General features: G+C 43.9%; 1 protein-coding gene across 1 annotated transcript in view; it reads left to right on the top strand.

Annotated features, from left to right (window-relative positions):
* neurl1ab (neuralized E3 ubiquitin protein ligase 1Ab) overlaps nucleotides 1–10,041 on the top strand; it is a 46,007-nt gene extending 35,966 nt beyond the window's left edge. The window contains exons 5-6 of the mRNA XM_056292161.1: nucleotides 9,362–9,541; nucleotides 9,797–10,041. Of these exons, the coding sequence (XP_056148136.1) occupies nucleotides 9,362–9,541; nucleotides 9,797–10,041 (425 nt within the window). The remainder of the gene's footprint in view (nucleotides 1–9,361; nucleotides 9,542–9,796) is intronic.
* Nucleotides 10,042–10,250: the final 209 nt, after the last annotated feature.

A 10,250-nucleotide genomic window follows, 5' to 3' on the forward strand; every position in this document is an offset into this window, starting at 1 on the left:
TGGATTAAATTCTTCACTTTAAACTCTGCACTTCAGTACTTCAAAACAGAGTGCGAGAGGGTTTCGGGTGGCGTTGCGGTCTGTTCCACTGCCTACCAACACAGGGATCGCCAGTTCGAGTCCACCTGTTACCTCCGGCTTGGTCAGATGTCCCAACAGACACATTGGCCACGTCTGCAGGTGGTAAGCTGGATGTGGGTGTGTGTCCTGGTCACTGCACTAGCGCCTCCTCTGATCAGTCAGGGCGCCTGTTCAGAGAGGAGGGGAAACTGGGGGAATAGTGTGATCCTCCCACGCGTTATGTCCCCCTGGCAAAACTCCTCACTGTCAGATGAAAATAAGCGACTGGCGACTCCACATGTATTGGAGGAGACGTGGTAGTCTGCAGCCCTCCCCAGATTGTAAGAGGGGGTGGAGCAGTGACTGGGACGGCTCGGAAGAGTGGGGTAATTGGCCGGATACAACTGAGGAGAAAAAGAAGGGGGAAAAAAAGCGAATCATGCAATGACAACTGGGGGGTCAACTTTTTCTCCAGGGCGTAAAGGGAACCCAGGACAGCTCAGGTGTATGCTTCAGTGAACTGAGTCTTACAATCCTTACAGTATCTTGCTTGTTTAACATAATGTCTGCAGTCTGTGGATGATGATATATCAAATCTATTACACCAGCTCACGGGGCATGTACCACACAACAACTTTTGTAGTCACGGATCGTAAATTATTCTACAGCAAAATTAAATAAATATCTGGTATGATGGCAAGGGGTGTAATGATCCTTTGATCTGGATCGATGTATCGATTCAATGATCAACGATCCAGTATCATCGATGCAAAGTGAAAACATCGATCCATATCATCATCCTTAAGATACACCTAGGATGTGAAAATTTTAAAGCTCATATCCCTAAACCACTGAGCACACAGATGGAACCTTGTAAATCCAAGGTTCCATCCATGCAGGGCTCTTTAAGTTAACTGATAAAATACATTTGTAATTAAACATGAGAAATGTGGCACTTCATAGTGAACAATAGGAGGTCTATTTTTATTCTTTTTAATAAAAAAATAGATTGTTTTTCATTTAAATACCTGGAAGAGCTCAGTATTAAAAATTGTCAAATCATATTTTAGTTACTTTTTGTGAATTTATATAAATGTAACTAATTGTGTTAAATGGGTATATGGTATATTGCCTCATATCGATTGCAGGCCCCTGAATTGAATTGAATGGAAATCTTATCGTGGCAGTCTTTGTGATATCAGCAAATATTATATCATTGTCCAAGGAATCAATATAATATAGTATCATGATGAAACTTGTGATTTACACCCCTAATTATGGCATACATCTTTAAGTGCAGTCTCCTTTGTAACTCATCTCTTTGCTACTAGGTTCTGCGTGCTCACTGTTCTCTGAGCTCCTCCTGCCTGCTGACTGTCATTCTGACCTCCCTCTGCTTCCATATTACAACAGCACATAAATGTAAAACTCCCCATCATCCATACTATCGTGCTCAGTTTTAAGCCTACATGACAACCTCAGAAAATACAGGCTGCATTAACATCTCTAAGTCCTAATTCTTACAAGTTTCAACTTGCTCTTTTTTTAAGCGCCAAATAGTGCTGCAAAGCTCCTTTCCTCTTGCTCATGTTGACTCTGTGAATGAAATGTAATCTGAGTTCAATAGTCATACATTTGAACATAAACAATTATTGCCTTCAGCACACATGGATTTTAATATTGTTCAATTAATCAACCAGGTAAAACTCCTGCATTCCAGAGTGAAAACAAAGAGGGTGCCTATTATAAAAGCTAATATCAAAAAGGCAAACAACTAACTAAACTACCACAGCCACACAAAAGACTGAAATAATAAACTCTATATTGATGTCAATATCTCTACAACAACTAATCCTCCATTGTCCTCCACTATCAGCTATCTAACATAAGTTAGCTAATGTTAGTGTTGAGCTGGGATGCACAATCTTCTTGTTGCGTATGGAGGATAAGCAAAGCTTAACTCGGTTTTCTCTTCAGCCTTTAGCGTTAGGCATATTTATTTAGGAAAATACAGGTCTTAGCTCTCTACTACTTACAACACACACTGTCGCACACTTAAAACACACAGTCGCACACAGAGAACGTGGCGACGTCACATCTGAATGTACCGTAATACAATGAGTAAGGGCGACATCAAATAACAACACTTAACACCCGCACTCGCTCTTAGCTCATTGGATTACCTGGAAAACAAAACAACAACAAAAACTAAGGCTTCTTCTTTACCTTGACAATGAGAACACACTCTTTGCACTTCTAAGTGCCAAACATGTCTTGAGCAAATCTCTTTAGCTTTAGCTTGGTGGCTGGCTTTGTCATTACATCAGCGATCATTTGCTCAGTAGGACAGTATTCCAAGATTACCTTTCCATTATGTTTTTCTCTTGTATACACACAGTGATCAGCGGGATTCTGTACAAAACCATTTTCACTCAAACATGTATGTAACATAGCATTCCAGTTTCTGCCTGACTGCTTTAGACCATAGAGAGACTTGTGCAACTTGCATACTAGCTTTTCACACGTTTCTGACTTTTTCTCATAACCTTCTCGTTGCTCTATATAGATTTCACAGTCAATTGGTGCATGCAAATAAGCTGTCTTAACGTTCATCTGGTGTAAGACTAGGTTCTTCTGCGCTGCCTTCTGCATGACCACTCTTACACTTGTCATATCAGCTGTGGGTGAGAATGTCTCCTCGTAGTCAGTTCCTGGTTTCTGACTGTAGCTTTTTGCTACGAATCTCACCTTGTACTTATCAGATCCATCAATGTCACACTTGAGTGTGTAGACCCATCTACACCCCACTGCCTGTTTACCTGGTGGCAACTGGGTGAGGCTGAAGGTCTCGTTCTCCTCCAGTGATCGCATCTCTTCATTCATGGCATTTTTCCACTGCCTTGATTTGGTTGACGCCATGGCGTCCTGGTAGGTTTGAGGAATGTGCATACTGCTCTATAACAAGAGTCCACGCATGTTTACAGTTTGTCCTCTGTATCCTCAGTCTCAGATTCCTGTAGGTGAGCTGGTCTCCTCTTGGTTCGCAGTGGGTTCCTTCTGATTACAGTCTCGGTGACTTTGCCCGGCTGTGTGCGTTCAGTCTGTTCAGGTAAAGTCCTAGAAACTCCACTCTGAACACCCTGACCTGGTACATTTTCCACATTTTCATCAACATTTTCTTCACTGTCATTGACCCTGGGATGTACTTTCCTATCACCATATTCTATGTATGACTCGGGTGTTTGTTTCCTTTTCTTTGGCTGTATTGGTTGTGAACTTCACCAACCTGTGCTTTTGAACCCTCTCTGTGTCTGGATAGTACACTAGATAAGCTGGGCTGTTTTTATTGTAGCCAATGAAAACACCTTGCTCACACCTAGAGTCTAGCTTCCCTTTCTCTTGCTTGTAAGCAAAACACATTGATCCAAATTTCTGCAGTTTGGATATGTTTGGTTTCTTGCCTGTGAACAGCTCGTATGGCGTTTTCTTTGTGTGCCTGCTGTAGCACCTGTTCCTCACATAAGCTGCTGTTCGCATAGTGTAGTTCCATAGCTTATCTGGTAACTCGCTTTCTATCAGTAAGCATCTGCTCATATCATAGAGAGTTCGCCAATCTCTCTCTGCTGTGCCATTTTGGTGGGGGGTGAATAGGGTGCAGACGTCTCGTGTCTAATCCTATTCTTGGTTAACAGTGCCTGGAAGTCTCAGCTTGTAAACTCAGTGCCGTTATTGGAACGGATACACTTGACTTCTCTGTAAGGTGCAATGTCTGCTAAGAACCTTTCTGTGGCTTGCACTGTATCACTCTTGGACCTTAGAAAATACACCAACGCGGTACCTGAGTAGTCGTCCGTAAAAGACTGTGCATATCTGTAGCCTTCTATGCTCGGTGTTGGCATGGTACCAGCTAAGTCAGTGTGGACTTGTTCTAAGGGTTTCTTAGCCTTTCTGTCTGGCTCCCTATTTCTCGTCTGGGTGAATTTGCCCTGTGTACACACGTCACATAACTGATCTGGTCTGAGTGCACTTCCTTTTATCTCCATGCCTTTCACTACACCTTGTAACTTTTGTACATCTTCGTAGTTACAATGACCCAAAATTTCATGCCAAGTTTGCATGTCGTGACTCCCTTTACATTGGTCAACACTCTCCTCAATAGTTGGAAAGTAATACAAATTTCCACTCTCGTGGATGTCAAACCTGCTACCGTCCTTGGTAACCATGCGACTGTCCCCCTTTTTGAAAGTGATTGTCGCCCCTCCGTTTGGTGCTCTTGCCACCGAAAAGATGCCATGTGGGTATGAAGGCATATACAGTGTATCCCGTAGCTGTGCTCTGTGCTGTCATCCGGCGCTGTCTAGTAGACATATCATCACCGTTCCTCTTCATTGTGCTATTCCACTGCACTTGGTGCCATTGGCTAACTCCATTGAATGGGTGCCCGGCTCGAATGAGTTGTTGAAGCTTTTAAACTTTCTGATGTCGTTCACGATGTGGGATGTTGCTCCTGCATCCACCATGATGCCTTTCATCTTCACGTTGTCTGGTGGTCTCTCGTTCTTTGTGTGCTTGGCCTTGAAGAGATGGTCTTGGTTGCTTTTGTTCCTCTGCGACCTTTCTGACACCATCTTGTTCCCCCTTTTTCTTGCACAGGGATTCTTGGTGTGTATTATTTTTGCAGTAACTACACCACACTTTTCGAAAACATTTTCTTGCCTTGTTCCCTTTTATTCCACACTTGTAACACGTCACGTTGGCATCATCTTTTCTGTTGCTAGCGTGCATCTTGGTGGGGCCTCGGCCTTGCCTTGCACATGTCTTCATCACATTATCCGTAGATCTTGCCGTGTTCATTTTCTCTTCATAGACCCGTAGTCTTCTTTTCAAGTCTGCAAACGTAACGTTATCTTTGTTTTGTGTTATGTGGACGGCTAGCAGCTAAAAGAGTCTGGTAGCCCGCCTAGTATCATGGCTATGATCAGTCCATCACTCATAGTCTCGCCTGCATCTCTCAGAACCGTAATGAGGTTCTCCGCCCTTATTATGTAGTCGGTACCACTCTCGTTGTCTGCCATGCGTAGCTTGGTCAACGACGTGTATAAATTTGTTATCCGCGGCTTGTTTTTTCCGGAATAATGTTCTTTCAGTATCATCAGAGCCTTCCTGCCATCATCAGCAGCTTCATGTCTTATCAGCGATAGGCTTTTATCATCTCTCAGTCTTATTAGCTCAGCATAGCAATCGGCATTCTTCCTCCTATCTTCAGCTAACTGTTCTTCGCTAGCGCCAGTGGGCTCACGTAAAATAGTCTCTTTTAGCTTTAGAGTATGTAAGCAGCCTATGAATCTTGTTTCCCAAAGTTCACACTTATCTTCAGATCCGTCGAACAAAAGCTGCGGTGCCAAGACTCCTGTTGATCTGCTTGCCATTTTGCTAACGCGTTAATTTTACCGTGGCCTACTAGCTTGCTATACTTTTTCTTTGCTAAGCTAGCTTGTTAGCTTCATTGGCTAACGCATAATACTTCTTCCGAGAATATAAACACAGATTAAGAAACCCTGTGATATAAACACTCATTCATCTCCAAGCTGGTCCACATAGCCTGTAGAAGTTCCGTGTAATACTTCGCGTTACACTTCGTCCGGAATGCTAGCTTGTGTCCAACTCTGCCTGGGCCCATAACCTGTTGAGCTGGGGTGCGCAACCTTCTTGTTGCGTATAGAGGATAAGCAAAGCTTAACTCGGTTTTCTCTTTAGCCTTTAACGTTAGGCATATTTATTTAGGCAAATACAGCAGATCTTAGCTCTCTACTACTGACTCTTACAACGCACACTGTCGCACACAGAGAACGTGGCGACGTCGCATCTGAATGTACCGTAATACAATGAGTAAGGGCGCCATCAAATAACGACACCTAACAGTTAGGTAAGGTAACATTAGTTCACTGAACTGTAACTTAAGGCAAACATTACAAACTAGCTAATGTTAGCATTCATCCGTAGACACTTAACGCAATCTAATTCAGAAATTCTGAAAGTAAGAAAGTAAAGTGTATTAAACTAGCTAGATAGCTTGCTACTTACATTAACCTACAGCATCTCCACTGGCTTGCACTAAGCACGCAAGCATAGACTTTAGTGAGGACGCAAGCTACTGCAATGATGGGAGTGAGGCAGGCAGACAAGACGTTCAGCTAACATCATGGTTAAATGGTATGGTCCACTTTAGGGGTGTCTGAAATCGTATTACAAGTATAGGAAATGTATTGTAATATTTATGATTATAGGTAAGAAGTATAAATAAATGTCTCAGTCCCCCCCCAACCTATTGTTTTTACCTCTTTTGGGAGCGTCCAAGTCTTGATTGGAGGGATTAGGTCCCCCCAATCCCCCTTGTAATTCGAACCATGCTTCAATATTTTATAAAATTGCTTTGATATTTATTAGTTCATTGTAATGTGGTGGTGACATACTATAAAGTTGCTTGTGATCGCTAATGTGAAGGCCCTTGACTTATCTAAAAAGCCTATAGAGCTGGTCATTTGCCCCGCTCCTCCGCTCTAGTACTCTGTCCTAGTTGTTACCAGCCTGTTTGGCTATATTTTGAACAGACTATATATCCATTCATTATTCAAGCCGCTTGTCCGAATTCGGGTCGTGGGGAGCTGGAGCCTATCCCAGCAGTCATTGGGCTGCAGGCGGGGAGACACCCTGGACAGGTTGCCAGACTATCACAGGGCCAACACATTCACACCTAGGGACAATTTAGTATGGCCGAATCACCTGACCTACATGTCTTTGGACTGTGGGAGGAAACCAGAGCACCCAGAGGAAATTCATGCAGACATGGGGAGAACATGCAAACTCCACACAGAGGATGACCTGGGACGACCCCCAAGGTTAGACTACCCCGGGGCTCAAACCCAGGACCTTCTTGTTGTGAGGCGACCGCGCTGACCAATGCGCCACCGTGCTGCCCTCACAGACTATAGGAAAATCTTCGCGTGGTGATTACAGCACCTAAATAGTTCAGGAGTCTTTCCGTTCTTTTTTTTTTCTTGCTGTAATTCATTTCCTGATCAAAACCTTTCAAAGTGAAGGAAAGGGTACTGTAGGTACCCTCCTCTCATCTCATCTCACCTAATCTCATTTTATCTCATCTCCTCTCCTCTCCTTGCATAGTCTGGCAGACCAGGTTATTTCTGTTTTGCGTGGGCCTCCACCAGCCAGCAACATCTTTCTAAAGGGGAGCTGTGATAGCTCCTTACCATGGTTCTCCACATGCATTATTAAAATGTAATTGCATGGAGGTTTCACATGCTCCTTTTTTTCCCGCCCACACTGCATTCCCTTAACATCTCTGATCGTCTCTCTGCACCTCCTCTAGCCCCGTGCATATTCCTCCCCACTCCCCCTCCCCATATTTTTTGAGGGGGGGGGGCGGTACGAACGTTCCTCGAGTCATTACCCACTCCGGCGGCGGGGAGTGTGCTCATGACGTCTATCCTCACCCACTCACTGCAGACACATCCCACGAGTCACCATGGAAACATTTCGCCACCGAGCGAAGTGACAGTTTTTCATCGCTGGCTGTATTCGGGGCTGTGAAATGGAACAGATGGGAGCCGATCGCTCTCACAAAGTCATTGTGTCCGTGTTATCTCATGAACATCTTTGAGGCTAGAATTTTTATATCGTTCGTGCTTTCTTTCAGAATTAGCGATGACCTACTTTCATCCATTGCTGCATAACAACCCTGTCTGGGCATGTGGATATTTGCTTCTGTATGTGATTGACTGCAATCACGAATCATGAATCTCTCAGATGCCAATATACTGTTGAACAAAGTGGAAGAGATCTCATCATTTGATAAGCACGTTTTGAAAACCACCATACACTTTCCAGATCAGTTATGGTTCTCAGAGACAGTAGACTCCGTTTACTGGGTGCAAACCCCATCACAATAGGCATTCTTGATCCAGCTGGGGCTGAACAATCGCAGGGGTGAATTCACATAATAACAGTGGGTGAGATCAACGCCATATGGAAAAAAAAACAACCAGGAATATACATTATGGGTTTATGCTGGCTCTTATTTTAAAGGACCCGGTGGATCGCTAATGGTTGAACTGCCACAAAAGTCACGTTAACTAGGTAAAGGTTGGAAAATGTTTGCAGCAATGTACTGTATATGTTACTGAATGCATGTTCATGACTGCATGCAAACTAAAAAAAAAAATTAAATAATGAATGTGATCCAATAAATGTCATATAATAATAATAATAAAAATAATGATAATGATAATAATACACACCTGTTTAGTTTTGTGTTTCAATAGTTCGTCTTTAAATTATAGGGAGGAAAACCAAGGAACTAGCATGAAAGCAAATAATACTGATTGTAGGGGAAGCAAAGTTGTGTCAAAATCTGGTTTGATACAAACTAACAGCTCTAAATCATTTGACACATGGAAGATTGTTTGTGCCAGGATACTGGCTGGCCCGGCAGTCCAGCAATATTTCTGTCATGGGCAACTGAAGGACAATGTGTAAACAACAATGCTTTGTGCCTGCCAGACACACTAGGTCACAATTTGTCTGTGGCTTTGTAACTAGTCGGACATTGTCCTGGAAAATGAGATGTGCTGCCAGTTTGAGAGATGGTGCCAAATGAAAAGCCAAGGCTGATGGTTGTACGTGAGGTAATAAGGCTGGATGGTGTAGGACAGGCAGCAACTGCTCTCTGTGAAACTGTTATTCCATGCCCAGAGGGTTCCTGGGTGGAAGAAGAAAGGAGGCAGGGGGGCCTCCGCTGGGTCCCTTGTGACTGCACCACTTCACAGGCTCCTGACTTACTCACTGACGCCCACACATGTACCATGGACTTGCAGATCATCTGCAGGGGGATGGAAGTTTTTGTGTGTGTGTGTGTGTGTGTGTGTGTGTGTGTGTGTGTGTGTGTGTGTGTGTGTGTGTGTGTGTGTGTGTGTGTGTGTGTGTGTGTGTGTGTGTGTGTGTACTGTATGTGAGACAGAGAGATGGATAGAGAGGGAGAAATGAAGCGAGATGCAATCCGGCATCTACTTTTTTTTCCATTTGCTAATTATCACATTGCTCTGACTAACCTTTCAGAAATGCAAACTTACAATTCTCCATATACAAGTATGGTGTCAGACTCTCCTCAAACCTTGGTTTACACCTTACATCCATTGTAGGATATTTTTTCTGTTGGTTTGCACAAAGCAAGTCAAAAGTTAAAAAAAAAACATCTGTGACTTGGTTGTGTCCTTTGTATACCCAGGCTCATCTCTGCACCCAGACATCCGAGGGCTATCGGTCCCCAACTCTCCATCCTGTTCACCGAACAGCTCCACACTGCTGTGCGGTGGCATCTCAGAGCCCAACCTTAACACATCTCTGAACATCAACCTCAACTCCAGCCTCAACACCAGCAACCAGACAGCCTTCAGCTCATCCACGGGTATGTCCGGTTATCTTGCTGTGCCCTTTCCTTCATTTTGCTCTTTAAGCAAACAAAAATGGCCTGGCATCACACCATCTTCCATTTCTTGGTGTTTATGTCTCTCTCAACAATGGCACACCCTTCAGTTCTCTCTTTTTTCTCTCTATCTTTCACTCACCCACTATTTGTCTCTCCCTCTCTCTGTCTCTCTTTCTCTCTGTCTCTTTCTCTCTTACTCAAACATCTCTAACATATGTTTTCATGTCATCCCAGGTACAACCCCTAGCTCCCCGTTCTCCAGCCACCCTGAGTCCCCTAATTTCCCATCATGCTCAGGCTCATGGAGTGACGAGTGCACCATTTGCTACGAGAATGTGGTCGACACGGTGCTTTATGCCTGTGGACACATGTGTCTCTGCTATGCCTGTGGCCTCAAACTCAAGAAGATGTCCAACGCTTGCTGCCCTATCTGCAGGAGAACAATCAAAGACATCATAAAGACCTACCGGAGCACGTAGACTGGACAAAGACTGCAGACAGTATCACATCATAAAGACCTACCGGAGCATGTAGACTGGACAAAGACTGCAGACAGTATCACATCCATGATTTGGCTCAGAAGGTTTTCAAGACATCAGAAAGTGTTGCAGCACATAGGGTTGGTCTTACTGTGGCTGTGATGGTCCAGCTACGTTTTCAACAGACATTGTACAGCAGCTCAGCTTGT

The sequence above is a fragment of the Lampris incognitus genome, chromosome 13 (genome assembly GCF_029633865.1).
Source record: "Lampris incognitus isolate fLamInc1 chromosome 13, fLamInc1.hap2, whole genome shotgun sequence".
Taxonomy (NCBI): Eukaryota; Metazoa; Chordata; class Actinopteri; order Lampriformes; family Lampridae; genus Lampris; species Lampris incognitus.